General features: G+C 37.6%; 1 protein-coding gene across 2 annotated transcripts in view; it reads right to left on the bottom strand.

The window, feature by feature from the left end:
* The window catches only part of ABCA12 (ATP binding cassette subfamily A member 12), a 186707-nt gene that overhangs the window by 46457 nt on the left and 124258 nt on the right, over positions 1-15992 (bottom strand). For both annotated transcript variants that reach the window (XM_082397652.1, XM_082397653.1), the window contains 4 exons: positions 3298-3627; positions 2118-2187; positions 1895-2029; positions 850-1005 (listed from right to left, as the gene is read on the bottom strand). In XM_082397652.1, the coding sequence (XP_082253778.1) occupies positions 850-1005; positions 1895-2029; positions 2118-2187; positions 3298-3627 (691 nt within the window). The remainder of the gene's footprint in view (positions 1-849; positions 1006-1894; positions 2030-2117; positions 2188-3297; positions 3628-15992) is intronic.

The following is a 15992-nucleotide window of genomic DNA, read 5'->3' as shown; positions in this document are numbered from 1 at the left end:
AGAGTTAGACTTTTCGTTAATTAAAAATTGAAGACTATAAAAGCACAAGCCTCAAAGTAAAAAATAATTCCAGGAATAAATGATCTATTATAGTCTTCAGCCTTCTCACTTGTTTCAAAAATGAATGAGAGTGTTGGAACCACACTCTAAGGTTTATATTGCCCTTCTCTGTCAGAAAAAGTAGTCTCAGAATATAGCATCATAATAATGAATTCTCCTTTATTCCACAGATCTCAAATACTCAAAACACAATTTTAAGGCTTGGTCCTCCAATTGGACAGGATGATATCCACTTACAGAATAAATGTCTACAGTGACAAGGCTCAGTCAGATCTGTGGTTTATAGACTCGGTTCATTAATTACTCTCTACATTTCCTTCAGGCACCACAAAAGGACCACTTATATGGGTCATCCTTACTTTATAAAGCTGACACTGATCACCCAATGTCAGTAAAACATGAGCCTTAAACTGTTTGTTCAGTGTTGGTGATGGGTTACGCTAAATTATCCATACTTGTTACTTGGTTACTCCTTATGACTAGTGACAGACGGCTGAGGTGAGGGGTGCAGACTGGGGCCAAGGAACAAAGTTTTTCTCTGTGTGAATCTAACTGGAACACAAAGGGATCTGCAATCTTGGCCTAATTAGCACCATATGCTAACCACCTGAGCTAATGAGCTCAGAAAAAGCCACAATTTAATCTCTCTAAGAGTCCAAACACATATGTGTAGACATATTCATCCATGACTAAAAGGATAATTTTGCCATTTAGAAAAAGATAATTAAAATCACTAGTCATGTAAATTTTATATCACTTCTCTCATAATAATGCATGTTGTTGACCTACTTGTCTTACTGGCAGATGGTCTGGTGTTCTGCATCATGATATTAGTAAACATAAGGCCATTGCTTTTCTCATGCTTCACTTCTGCACATCCCAATCGCTCCTTCCAATAGGAAGGAAGGAATGGAAAATACCATGGAGCTGCCATACCATATGTACCTGTAACAAAAATGTATTAGGAAAAGTAATTATTAATTGATTGTTAACATTAAGCATCAGAAGCTAAATAACAGAGTACTTACTATACAGTGTTCAGGAAGTATTTTCATTTTTTTTGACACTATATAAAACTAAAGTGGTCTCAGTTTCCAAAGTAAAGTAAAAAACATAGCATTTCAAAAAATTCTTTCTTTTTTAAACAGCTTCATTGGGTATAGTTACACACCATAAAATTTAATCATTGTAAGTGTAGAGTGAGATGATTTTTAGTAAATAAAGTTGTGCAACCATAACCACAATCCAAAAATTCCAATAACTCCAAAAATTTCTCCCATGCCCTTTGCAGATAGTCCCTACTTTCAACCCAAGTTAAAGGCAATCACTGACCTGCTTTCTGTCTCTATATTACCTCTCTTTTACAGAAATTTTATATAACTGGAACAGAATAATAGTCTTTTATTCATTTATAGCATCAAAAACCTACAAATATAAATAAGGCTTAATGGAAAAACTCCTGATCATGTTGAAGTTTTAACCACTTGAGACCTAGGAGGGGAATCCCACTAGTCTTGTTCCATTAGAACTGGATAAATTCTCCTTAGAATTAGGAGACTTGATTTTTGCCTTATAATATCTTGTTCTCCCATTTGGAAAGACTGGATTCCGTGCTCCTTAATTCACTCTGTCCTTTAAAGGTACATCAGAGAAAAAAACTCAACAGTGCATTATCTCATCCTGGAAAATTCTGTTTAGTTTTGGGATTTAAGTATTTCTTTTTGGAGATGATATGTGGCAAATAAAAATATTAGAAAATATATATTAGCAGATTTATAATAAATATAATTTATTACCATAAAAAAGCATGTATCTATAGGAAGCATGTTCGTACCTGGGAAAACGTTCCTGACATACCAAGCAATAAGGAAATAAATGAAAGAGTCGACTAGGATTAGACAGCATAGCCAGCCAAACGAAGTGGTGTCATCCTGAACTGGGGAACTGTACATATTTTCCCACTGAAGACCTAAGAAGTGAACACATAGATTTATTCTTCTGTGAGACATATTGCAGGTGTGAAAGATAAAATCCAGCTGTAAAGGAAGTGAACCTACCAATGCCCTGCTCCTCATATCGTGCAATGTACTGACTTGCATAGCTGAAAGCTGTTGGGGACAGCAGGTTCTGTGAAGAAAATCAATGGCAATGATAGTTCTTGTAGATTTCACACATTTCGCCCAGAGGGATCTTAACATACTTAAAACTTTGGGCACTTATATAGATAAAACTGACATTAACTCTCTAAGCATATTTAAAAACACAGAGGTCCCTTACCAAGCATGCTACAACTCTGGAAGAAAAGGAGAGGAAATAGCAGAAAACAAAAGCAGTAAAATTATAACTTAAAAATATTTATCAAAAATCCAAAATATATATATCTAAACTTATTAAATGTTGCTTAGCAATTTATAAAACCAGTAATAATAGGGTAATGCAATGTTAAGGCTAGTATCAAATGAAATGTTAGGGGCCAGAAGGTGTTTTTACTTCAGAGGTTGACTTCAAGTAATAGAAGTTTTATGCATGAAAATATACTAAAATGTCAACTGAGTACTAATAATGCAACAAATTAAAAATTTAGATGTTGTTTAAACTCAAGGTGGTCAATGTCAAATGAAAGTTATTTATCACTTTCTATTTCCATAAACAGCAAAGTTTTAACATGACTCTCAGTCAATGATGAGCTTTACTTCTGCTTTCCAAATTTCAAAGTCAGTAAACCTAATGCTTTCATTAAAATTCTTAAATTAATTTAGTACTTTAATTGAAAAAGCAGAATTCAAAATTGATTATATGCTCTCAGCGTATTTGTCTTTATGCCTGTATGTTATATTATACGTCATAAAAACCATGAGAATTATTCATTTATGAGAATAATGCCAGTTATAGAGGCTCTAAGATATTTAAGGAATTGGGCCAAAGAGAAGTCAGAATTCTTGATGATCTTCAAAACTTGATGTATTACATTTTAACTGTTCTTTCTTCAGGTACTGTCTCTTAACAGCATCACCTATTATAGTTTTAGAAACTGTGGAGGAAAAGTTTTCTTTTCATGGTCTTACGCTTGTATGGTAGACAATGATGTAACTGACTCTCATTAGGACAGTTACTCATATTTTGCAAACACTGAACTTTTACATTTAGATAAGTGTATTCTCAGTTGGAGAGCCAAAACCACCAAAAAAGGTCCATTCCTTTCACACCCTGGCCATTCAGTTGTGACAGTTGACTCACCATGAATACTTTTACTATGTAGCTCAACTCATTCTCAATTGTAACCAGAACAATAAATGGAAAAAAGGCAATGATGTAGATGAGGCTTCCAATCAGAGCTGCAATGTTGGTGTTGTTGAAGAAGACACTGATAAGGTAGCTCATGGCAAGAACTGAGAAGCTATAGTCCGAAAAATACAGGAACAAAATGAACCCATTTGTTTTAGGAAGAATATTGCCAAACTTGAGTATAATGATGAGGATGATGATGGTAACCAGTAAAAATCCAACACTCTCTATAAGCCAGGCAAAAAAGTGGCTGGAGGAGTTTACACCCATCATCTTCATGTACTGTAAAAAGGAAAAAGTGTTAGCGCCTTCTTAAGCTAATACACACTTAAATAACAATTATTCCTGTATCATTCCAAAATGTCCATGAGACTCTTCATACACATGGAACTAGGCATTTTAATGATTTCTCTAAGTCTAGTATTTGTCCATGCTTGCTATGTGAAATTAATATGACCATTTATTCCAGCCTATCTTAGATTGTATGTTCCCAGAGTGCCCCAATATAATGAATGATTTGGATGGTGAGGTTTGTTTTGTTTATTGACAATTTCATTTTATAACTGGTATCTAAGTGATGTCTCCAGATTAAACTAGTTTAGAATAGACCATCAAAATTTACGGTATACCCTGCAGAATTTTACAACATGAATTTGACATTTGTGCAGGCATGAATATTTCAAGCTGGTGAAAACCCATGGTTTACTTCAAATTCAATGTAGGGACTGAGGTAATAAAACTCCATAATATTTTTACTAAACATGAATGAAAAACACAATCAGTATTCATATTCCCGAGAGAATTAGAATAGACCTGATTCCTAAGAATTTAAAACAAGCAAACTTTGAAGGGGGACTTTCTGCCTTTTGACATAACGTCCCCATCCTTAAAATCCCCAACAGTCTAGGTCAGGTTTGTCATCTTTGTTTTCTAAAAAGATGTCCATGAACCCAAAATGAACTCATGTATCTCAGGTAATCTATACCTCTCTCTCTCTCAGTTGATATTCTTTAATAACCCATTGATATCCCTAGAGACCAAGGCATTCCACCAAGGTAGAAAAACAGACCAGCATGTTTGTGCATTAACTCAAAAGGATTCTGAAAGATCTGAAGTCCCTAAGACCTTGGGTGTCTTGAATTTGGTGACTTGAATTTGTACCTGGTTTCTAGTTTTAACAACTCTTGATTAATGTTAAGCTTATGAATGTAAATTCCATTTAAAAAAAGAACAAAAGAAATGTTCCACTAACAGCTTTATAATCCAGTATTTTTTTGTAAAATCAAGGATTTTCAATGTCCTCCCCCTTTAAACCTAACTTGTCCAGGAAAAAAAAAAAAAAAGGGAATGTGCCAAATCTTTTGCTTTGCAAGCAAAATTGTGAATTTTACTTTTTGCCTTTGCAACTTATTACATTTTGATAACTCTGCTGCTCCAGTTGTTACCATGGAAACAGCTACCTGACTGGCAAGAGTCTAAGCTGTGGGCCTTAAGCTAATCACCACTGTGGAAATCCTGTGACTTTTCCTCTTAACTTTGCCCTTTTCCTCACCCTCTTCTCTCCTACTACTTCTCTCCTCCCAGACCCTGCCACCCTTTGCAGTAAAGACTCAATCTATGTTTCCATAGGAATAAATGTGTGGGTCAAAGTAAAAAAATCAGCATGGAGTGAAGATTCACTATGGAAGGTTTTCTCCATTGCTATGTATCTATCATTGAAAAGAAAACTACATTTTGGTGTGAAAAAGACCTCACAGATCTTATTTTAGCAATTCTTTCCCTGCACCCCACCCCATTTGAGAAATTACCGTGTCATGTTTGACACATTACATGTGTCAGGTTTGATGACTTCATTTCAGAGATATTCACCAATTTTTTGGTGACTTACCAGTTATTTGTATTTTGACGTTTTTACTGAATGTAATGCCTATTTGAATATAATTAAATGCTGAGTTATAGAACCCATATAACTACCCCAAAGCTGATATTCATCACCTAATTTCATGTGACCTACACAAAAAATATTCCCCCCCCTGCCATAGCAATGTAGGTCAGTAGGAGGCAAGTCACTATATTTTACAAGGTGGATATACAATATCAAGGACTCTATCAAGGACATGAAATACAGCTGACTTAATGTATAAATATGTTTTCCTTCCCTGACAATGGATAGCTTCAGTATAAAACATTTATATACCTAGAAAATTCTCCATTCATAGCCTTGTTAAAAAATAATTTAGCAAACCCAAAGACCAGGACTGAAGGTGTTGATCACCGTAATTTTGAAGTTTTCAAGGCTCAAGATCAGATTTCTATTCCCAAGAGTTGGTAAAAGTTGGAGACTGATCATTGCTTTTTATCAAAACAGATCAGGTTAGGTACTTCCAAAAGTGTTTACTACTTAACATTCTAGATCAAACTTCAGTGTTAAACTTCAGGATTTTATGCCATGAGAAGAACAGCTGTTATTCATAAACAGAAAAGGCAATGAGATCATGTAAGTCATCCATAAATTATTCAGATTCACTGCCAACTTCGAGATAATCAACAAGACCAAACTTGCTAATGGAAGGTCACCCACAGAGAACGGCTGGCGTTAGTGTCTCCTCAGGGTGACAGATTCAGGTGTTGGCTTTGTAATCAGAGTCACTTTTCTCAAGCCCCCCAAACCTGCTGGAGCAATTCATCAATATCTGATAACGTGTTACTCAGGAACACCCCTCTGCACAGTGATCAAAGTCTCTTCCAGTTCTTGGCAGAAAATAATGACAAGAAAGAGATTCTGTAAGATTGTGGATAAATGTGTCACATTCAAGAGAAGCTTATGCACAGGGATTGACATTAATGCTGTCAGGAAAAGAAATCATAAATATACATATATTTACTTGACAGCAATGTCTTCATTCAATTCAACAAGAATGTCAAGCACTGGTTAATAAGAAATAATACTTTCTACCTCAAATTTTATATCCTATTATAGATATTTATGTTATTGTTTTTAGTTAAGATATAAAGGATATTGTGATCATTACTTGGAATATTCCAAATTCTCACTAGTAGGATGGATAGTGTGTACTAAGAAGACATAAAAAAGAATAAATTAGGCAGAAGGGGAGAGGCAGCATGACCAAAGGAGGGCCTCTGGGGTGTGGAGTTCTGGAGTTTGGAGGAAAACACATGCCCTTTCTCACAGAGCTGAGGTTGAGGAACAGTTGCCTGGTTGCAGAGAGTGAAAAAGAGAACCTGGGCGGGAAGGTCTCCATGTCACTTACTGTGAAAAAAGTAGAGGCATAAAGAGGCTAAACAATTAGTCAAAAATGAAACAGCCAGGAGACCTTCATGATGGCAGAAGAGTAAGACGTGGAGATCACCTTCCTCCCCACAAATACATCAGAAATACATCTACAGGTGGAACAATTCCTACAGAGCACCTACTGAACGCTGGCAGAAGACCTCAGACCTCCCAAAAGGCAAGAAACTCCCCCACATACCAGGGTAGGGCAAAAGAAAAAAGAAAAAACACACACAAAAGAATAGGGATGGGACCTGCATCTCTGGGAGGGAGCTGTGAAGGAGGAAAAGTTTCCACACACTAGGAAGCCCCTTCACTGGCAGAGACTACAGGTGGCAGAGGGGGGAGCTTCGGAGAAACGGAGGAGAGCGCAGCAACAGGGGTGCGGAGGGCAAAGTGGAGAGATTCCCGCACAGAGGATCGGTGCCGACCAGCACTCACCAGCCCGAGAGGCCTGTCTGCTCACCCGCAGGGGCGGGCGGGGGCTGGGAGCTGAGGCTCGGGCTTCAGAGGTCAGATCCCAGGGAGAGGACTGGGGTTGGCGGCGTGAACACAGCCTGAAGGGGGCTACTGCGCCACAGCTAGCCGGGAGGGAGTCCGGGAAAGTCTGGAACTGCCTAAGAGGCAATAGACCATTGTTTCAGGGTGCATGAGGAGAGTGGATTCAGAGCACCACCTAAACGAGCTCCAGAGACAGGCACGAGCTGCGGTTACCAGCATGACACCAGAGACGGGCACGAGACGCTAAGGCTGCTGCTGCAGCCACCAAGAAGCCTGTGTGCAAGCACAGGTCACTCTCCACACCTCTCGTCCTGGGAGCCTGTGCAGCCCGCCACTGCCAGGGTCCCATGATCCAGGGACAACTTCCCCAGGAGAACGCATGGCACGCCTCAGGCTGTTGCAACGTCACGCCGGCCTCTGCCACCACAGGCTTGCCCCACGTTCCGTACCCCTCCCTCCTCCCGGCCTGACTGAGCCAGAGCCCCCTAATCAGCTGCTCCTTTAACAACGTCCTGTCTGGGTGGAAACAGACGCCCTCAGGCAACCTACATGCAGAGCCGGGGCCAAATCCAACGCTGAACCCAAGAAGCCTTGCGAACAAAGAAGAGAAAGGGAAATCTCTCCCAGCAGCCTCAGGAGCAGCGGATTAAATCTCCACAATCAACTTGATGTACCCTGCATCTGTGGAATACCTGAATAGACAATGAATCAGCCCAAAATTGAGGCGGTGGACTTTGGGAGCAATGATGTATATATTTATTTCCTTCTTCTCTTTTTGTGAGTGTGTATGTGTATGCTTCTGTGTGTGATGTTGTCTGTATAGCTTTGCTTTTACCATTTGTCCTAGGGTTCCGTTTGTCCGTTTTTTTTTTGTTTGTTTCCTTGTTTTGTTTTTGTTTTTAGTATAGTTTTTAGCACTTGTTATCATTGGTGGATTTGTTTTTTGGTTTGGGTGCTCTCTTCTTTCTTTCTTTTTCTTTCCTTTTTAATTACTTTTTAATTTCTTTTATTTTTAATAATTATTTTTGATTATAATAGCTTTATTTTATTTTCCTTTTTTCTTCTTTCTTTCTTTCTCCCTTTTCTTCTGAGCCATGTGGCTGACAGGGTCTCGGTGCTCCAGCTGGGTGTCAGGCCTGAGTCTCTGAGGTGGGAGAGCCAAGTTCAGGACATTGGTCCACCAGAGACCTCCCAGCTCCACATAATATCAAACGGTGAAAGCTCTCCCAGAGATCTCCATCTCAATGCTAAGATCCAGTTCCAATCAACGACCAGCAAGCTACAGTGCTGGACACCCTATGCCAAACAACTAGCAAGACAGGAACACAGCCCCGCCCATTAGCAGAGAGGCTGCCTAAAATCATAATAAGGCCACAGACACCCCAAAACACACTACCGGACGCAGACCTGCCCACCAGAAAGACAAGATCTAGCCTCATCCACCAGAACACAGGCACTAGTCCCCTCTACCAGGAAGCCTACACAAACCACTGAACCAACCTTAGCCAATGGGGGCAGACACCAAAAATAAAGGCAACTACAAACCTGCAGCCTGCGAAAAGGAGATCCCAAACACAGTAAGTTAAGCAAAATGAGAAGACAGAGAAACACACAGCAGATGAAGGAGCAAGGTAAAAACCCACCAGACAAAACAAATGAAGAGGAAATAGGCAGTCTACCTGAAAAAGAATTCAGAATAATGAGAGTAAAGATAATCCAAAATTGTGGAAATAGAATGGAGAAAATACAAGAAATGTTTAACAAGGACCTAGAAGAACTAAAGAGCAAACAAACAATGATGAACAGCACAATAAATGAAATTTAAAACTCTCTAGAAGGAATCAATGCAGAATAACTGAGGCAGAAGAAAAGATAAGTGACCTGGAAGATAAAATAGCGGAAATAACTAGTGCAGAGCAGAATAAAGAAAAAGGAATGAAAAGAATTGAGGACAGTCTCAGAGACCTCTGGGACAACATTAAATGCACTAACATTCGAATTATAGGGGTCCGAGAAGAAGAAGAGAAAAAGAAAGGGACTGATAAAATACTTGAAGAGATTATAGTTGAAAACTTCCCTAATATGGGAAAGGAAATAGTCAATCAAGTCCAGGAAGTGCAGACAGTCCCATACAGGATAAATCCAAGGAGAAACACTCCAAGACACATATTAATCAAACTATCAAAAGTTAAATACAAAGAAAAAATATTAAAAGCAGCAAGGGAAAAGCGACAAATAACATACAAGGGAATCCCCATAAAGTTAACAGCTGATCTTTCAGCAGAAACTCTGCAAGCCAGAAGGGAGTGGCAGGACATATTTTAAGTGATGAAAGGGAAAAACCTACAACCAAGATTACTCTATCCAGCAGGGATATCATTCAGATTCAACAGAGAAACTAAAAACTTTACAACAAGCAAAAGCTAAGAGAATTCAGCACCACCAAACCACCTTTACAACAAATGCTAAAGGAACATCTCTAGGTAGGATACACAAGAGAAGAAAAGGACCTACAATAACAAACTGAAAACAATTAAGAAAATTGTAATAGGAACATACATATCGATAATTACCTTAAATGTAAATGGATTAAATGGTCCAACCAAAAGACATAGACTGGATGAATGGATACAAAAACAAGACCCATATATATGCTGTCTACAAGAGACACACTTCAGACCTAGGGACACATACAGACTGAAAGTGAGGGGATGGAAAAAGGTATTCCATGCAAATGGAAACCAAAAGAAAGATGGAGTAGCAATTCTCATATCAGACAAAATAGACTTTAAAACAAAGACTACTACAAGAGACAAAGAAGGACACTATATAATGATCAAGGGATCAATCCAAGAAGAAGATATAACAATTGTAAATATTTATGCACCCAACATAGGAGCACCTCAATACGTAAGGCAAATGCTAACAGCCATAAGAGGGGAAATCGGCAGTAACACAATAATAGTAGGGGACTTAAACACCCCACTTTCACCAATGGTCAGATCATCCAAAATGAAAATAAATAAGGAAACACAAGCTTTAAATGATACATTAAAAAAGATGGACTTAATTGATACAGACATTCCAGCCAAAAACAACAGAATACACTTTCTTTTCAAGTGCTCATGGAACATTCTCCAGGATAGATCATATCTTGGGTCACAAATCAAGCCTTGGTAAACTGAAGAAAATTGAAATCATATCAAGTATCTTTTCTGATCACAACGCTATGAGACTAGACATCAATTACGAGAAAAAATCTATAAAAAGTACAAACACATGGAGGCTAAACAACACACTACTTAATAAGCAAGAGATCACTGAAAAAATCAAAGCGGAAATCAAAAAATTCGTAGAAACAAATGACAATGAACACACGATGACCCAAAACCTATGGGATGCGGCAAAAGCAGTTCTAAGAGGGAAGTTTATAGCAATACAATCCTACATCAAGAAACAAGAAACTTCTCAAATAAACAACCTAACCTTACACTTAAAGCAATTAGAGAAAGAAGAACAATAAACCCCCAAAGCTAGCAGAAGGAAAGAAATCATAAAGATCAGATCAGAAATAAATGAAAAAGAAATGAAGGAAACAATAGCAAAAATCAATGAAACTAAAAGCTGGTTCATTGAGAAGATAAACAAAATTGATAAACCGTTAGCCAGACTCATCAAGAGAAAAAGGGAGAAGACTCAAATCAATAGAATTAGAAATGAAAAAGGAGAAGTAACCACTGACACTGCAGAAATACAAACGATCATGAGAGATTACTACAAGCAACTCTATGCCAATAAAATGGACAACTTGGAAGAAATGGACAGATTCTTAGAAATGCACAACCTACCGAGACTGAACCAGGAAGAAATAGAAAATATGAACAGACCAATCACAAGCACTGAAATTGAAACTGTGATTAAAAATCTTCCAACAAACAAAAGCCCAGCACCAGATGGCTTCACTGGCGAATTCTATCAAACATTTAGAGAAGAGCTAACACCTATCCTTCTTAAACTCTTCCAAAATATTGCAGAGGGAGGAACACTCCCAAACTCATTCTACGAGGCCACCATCACCCTGATACCAAAACCAGACAAAGATGTCACAAAGAAAGAAAACTACAGGCCAATATCACTGATGAACATAGATGCAAAAATCCTCAACAAAATACTAGCAAACAGAATCCAACAGCACATTAAAAGGATTATACACCATGATCAAGTAGGGTTTATTCCAGGAATGCAAGGATTCTTCAATATACGCAAATCAATCAACGTGATACATCATATTAACAAATTGAAGGAGAAAAACCATATGATCATATCAATAGATGCAGAGAAAGCTTTTGACAAAATTCAACACCCATTTATGATAAAAGCCCTGCAGAAAGTAGGCACAGAGGGAACTTTCTTCAACATAATAAAGGCCATATATGACAAACCCACAGCCAACATTGTCCTCAATGGTGAAAAACTGAAACCATTTCCACTAAGATCAGGAACAAGACAAGGTTGCCCACTCTCACCACTATTATTCAACATAGTTTTGGAAGTGTTAGCCACAGCAATCAGAGAAGACAAAGAAATAAAAGGAATCCAAATTGGAAAAGAAGAAGTAAAGCTGTCACTGTTTGCAGATGACATGATACTATACATAGAGAATCCTAAAACTGCCACCAGAAAACTACTAGAGCTAATCAATGAATTTGGTAAAGTAGCAGGATACAAAATTAATGCACAGAAATCTCTTGCATACCTATACACTAATAATGAAAAATCTGAAAGAGAAATTAAGGAAACACTCCCATTTACCACTGCAACAAAAAGAATAAAATACCTAGGAATAAACCTACCTAAGGAGACAAAAGACCTGTATGCAGAAAACTATAAGACACTGATGAAAGAAATTAAAGATGATACAAACAGATGGAGAGACATACCATGTTCTTGGATTGGAAGAATCAACATTGTGAAAATGACTATACTATGCAAAGCAATCTACAGATTCAATGCAATCCCTGTCAAACTACCAATGGCATTTTTCACAGAACTAGAACAAAAAATTTCACAATTTGTACGGAAATACAAAAGACCTTGTATAGCCCAAGCAATCTTGAGAAGGAAAAACGGAGGTGGAGGAATCAGGCTCCCTGACTTCATACTATACTACAAAGCTACAGTAATCAAGACAGTATGGTACTGGCACAAAAACAGAAATATAGATCAATGGAACAGGATAGAAAGCCCAGAGATAAACCCATGCACATATGGTCACCTTATCTTTGATAAAGGAGGCAAGAATATACAATGGAGAAAAGACAGCCTCTTCAATAAGTTGTGCTGGGGAAACTGGACAGTTACATGTAAAAGAATGAAATTAGAGCACACCCTAACACCATACACGAAAATGAACTCAAAATGGATTTGAGACCTAAATGTAAGACCGGACACTATAAAACTCTTAGAGGAAAACATAGGAAGAACACTCTTTGACATAAATCACAGCAAGATCCTTTTTGACCCACCTCCTAGAGAAATGGAAATAAAAACAAAAATAAACAAATGGGGTGTAATGAATCTTAAAAGCTTTTTCAGAGCAAAGGAAACCATAAACAAGACGAAAAGACAGCCCCCAGAATGGGAGAAAATATTTGCAAAAGAAGCAACTGACAAAGGATTAATCTCCAAAATTTACAAGCAGCTCATGCAGCTCAATATCAAAAAAAAAACAAACATGCCAATCCAAAAATGGGCAAAAAACCTAAATATACATTTCTCCAAAGAAGATATACAGATTGCCAACAAACACATGAAAGAATGCTCAACATCATTAATCATTAGAGAAATGCAAATCAAAACTACAATGAGGTATCACCTCACACCTGTCAGAATGGCTATCATCAAAAAATCTACAAACAATAAATGCTGGAGAGGGTGTGGAGAAAAGGGAACCCTCTTGCACTGTTGGTGGGAATGTAAATTGATACAGCCACTATGGAGAACAGTATGGAGGTTCCTTAAAAAACTAAAAATAGAACTACCATATGACCCAGCAATCCCACGAATGGGCATATATCCTGAGAAAACCATAATTCAAAAAGAGTCATGTACCGCAATGTTCACTGCAGCTCTATTTACAATAGCCAGGACATGGAAGCAACCTAAGTGTCCATCGACAGATGAATGGATAAAGAAGATGTGGCAAATATATACAATGGAATATTATTCAGCCATGAAAAGAAACGAAATTGAGTTATTTGTAGTGAGGTGGATGGACCTAGACTCTGTCTGTCATACAGAGTGAAGTAAGTCAGAAAGAGAAAAAGAAATACTGTATGCTAACACATACATATGGAATCTTAAAAAAATAAAAATGGTTATGAAGAACCTAGGGGCAGGGCAAGAATAAAGACGCAGATGTAGAGAATGGACTTGAGGACATGGGGAGGGGGAAGTTTAAGCTGGGACGAAGTGAGAGAGTGGCATGGACTTACATATATTTTCAAATGGAAAATAGATAGCTAGTGGGAAGCAGCTGCATCGCACATGGAGATCAGCTCAGTGCTTTGTGACCACCTAGAGGGGTGGGATAGGGATGGTGGGAGGGAGACGCAAGAGGTAGGGGATATGGGGATATATGTATACATACAGCTGATTCACTCTGCTATACAGCAGAAACTAGCACACCATTGTAAAGCAATTATACTCCAATAAAGATGTTAAAAAAAAAAGAATAAATTAGCATTCAAAAAAAAAGAAGACATAAAAAATTGCCTCAAGTGAAGCACCACAGGACTACAGACTCTTGCATAATTCTTGGTAATCTTGTCTGCCGACCACAGATATTTTAGGTTACCTGTCTGAACTGAGAGAGGACAACTCCAAAATTTTGTCTCCAAAGCAATATAAACAATCAAGTCCCCATAAATGACTTATATTAGAGCAAATAGATGAAACTAACCACGAAACCGAGAACATAATGTGAAAAACAACTCTTTGGTGTGATATAAAATCAGCTTTTGTACAGATTTAATATTTTAATTTTAAAAAGCAAGGAATGCAGAATAAAACTCAACTGCAAGACATTTTGAAATAGTTTTTTTTAACCTACAGGCTTCATTTTATCAATAAACTTATTGGGCATTAATATTTGTGCTAAATTTCTTTAACAAGTTAAAGGAGTTTACTAGAATCATACCATAACAAGTTCAAAGGTGAATAGCTCCACTGATTTAGCAACTGACCTGGTTTCTCTGCCTAGCTGTGACAACAATTACAGAAGGAAAAATGTTTTGTTGGTTTGTTTGTTTACTTTTTTATTCAATTGGGAAAAGGAAACGGAGAATGGGCAGCTTTAGATCTTAGTAAATATTAAAATGATAATATTAAAAAGGCATCTTGAGTCGCTGGTAACCTAAGAGTCTATCCACCATCATCTTCAATAGTCATTAGGAGTCTAGGCTACTAAAATAAAATTGTGAGAGAGAAGGTAGCTATGACACGGAAAAGAATTGGTCAGAAGTCCAGACACTTGAGTTTTAGACCCAGGTCTACCATTAACTAGCCCATAGTTTTCATCAAGTCACCTCTCACTTTCTGGGCTCAGCTTTTTCATCTTGAAAAAGGAGGAGGTTAGTTTAGAACTGTTGGCAGAGGAGGTAGGCTGAGCAGGGGCATTAGAAATATTCTACTCGTTCCACACCAGCTTCCATCAACTCATCTCACGAATAGACCATATTCCTTTAAATTTATGACACTGCTAATTTTAAGATGTGTCATTATTTTACATGCCACCAAGAAAGAAAAATCACTGCCAAATAAATTATGACACCCTATCAAATACATCTCAATTTCAGAGGCTTTAAAATGTGAAAAAAAAAATCATTCTTAGAATTGATAAAAAAATGAATAATCGAATATCTCTTCTGTTCTGGCAATGAGAAAGTACATTCTGGAAATATAATGCTGAATGAAGTCTAGATGACAAGACTCAGAGAGTTTAAGGGATTGGGCCCAAGTGAATATGAACTGGAAGACTCAAAGCCTTATTTTCTGATTCCAAGTTCAGTGATATTCCACTATGTAACTTTGACCCCCAAGACTCAGCTAGTTAAATTTTGAAAGTAGACGCCTGCAAAATGAAGACACAGAGCTACCAAACAGAAACTGGTTCATTGTTAAAAATGCCTTTCATGTCTTCTATTGAGAAAAACTCTTTATTGTGCTTTGATGTTTTTTGATGACATCCATAGATGCATTCAGAGAGTACTATTTATTTATTTATTTATTTTTGGGCCATGCCATGCAGCATGTAGAATCTTAGTTCCCCGACCAGGGATCGAACCCGCTCCCCGCTGCATTGGAAGTGCAGAGCCCTAACCACTGGACCACCAGGGAATCCCCCAGAGAGTACTATTTTCAAACCAAAATAATACAGAATGCATGTATTTTACATATACGTATATAATATATACATAATAGACATATATCACAACACATATATACACACACACATGCTTATATTTACTTATATTTTTAAGGTAGATTATTTACTGTGCTGTAGAAAAGAACTCAGTTTCTATCAGTTTTCTATTTCAAAGTTTTCCTTTAATTTGTAAAGATTCACTTCTGAGTACCAGGAACCTGACAGAGAAATATAAGGTAGGAGCTTGCAACCAAAGTTATGGTCCAGGGCATGGATTCGAGTTTCTAAATTGGGGTTAAGAAAACATTGTACACAGTCCTGAAAACAACGGGGCTCAAACCAGTTGATGAGACTTTTACCAAATTATAACTGAAATATAAAAATGCAGCTGAAGATCACCCAGAATTCAAATAGGAAAGGTAAAAAGTG

This window comes from Balaenoptera borealis (genome assembly GCF_965194805.1).
Source record: "Balaenoptera borealis genome assembly, chromosome: 6".
Lineage (NCBI taxonomy): Eukaryota > Metazoa > Chordata > Mammalia > Artiodactyla > Balaenopteridae > Balaenoptera > Balaenoptera borealis.
The sequence above is the reverse complement of the archived record's forward strand: the minus strand, read 5'-3'. Positions and strand labels throughout refer to the sequence as shown.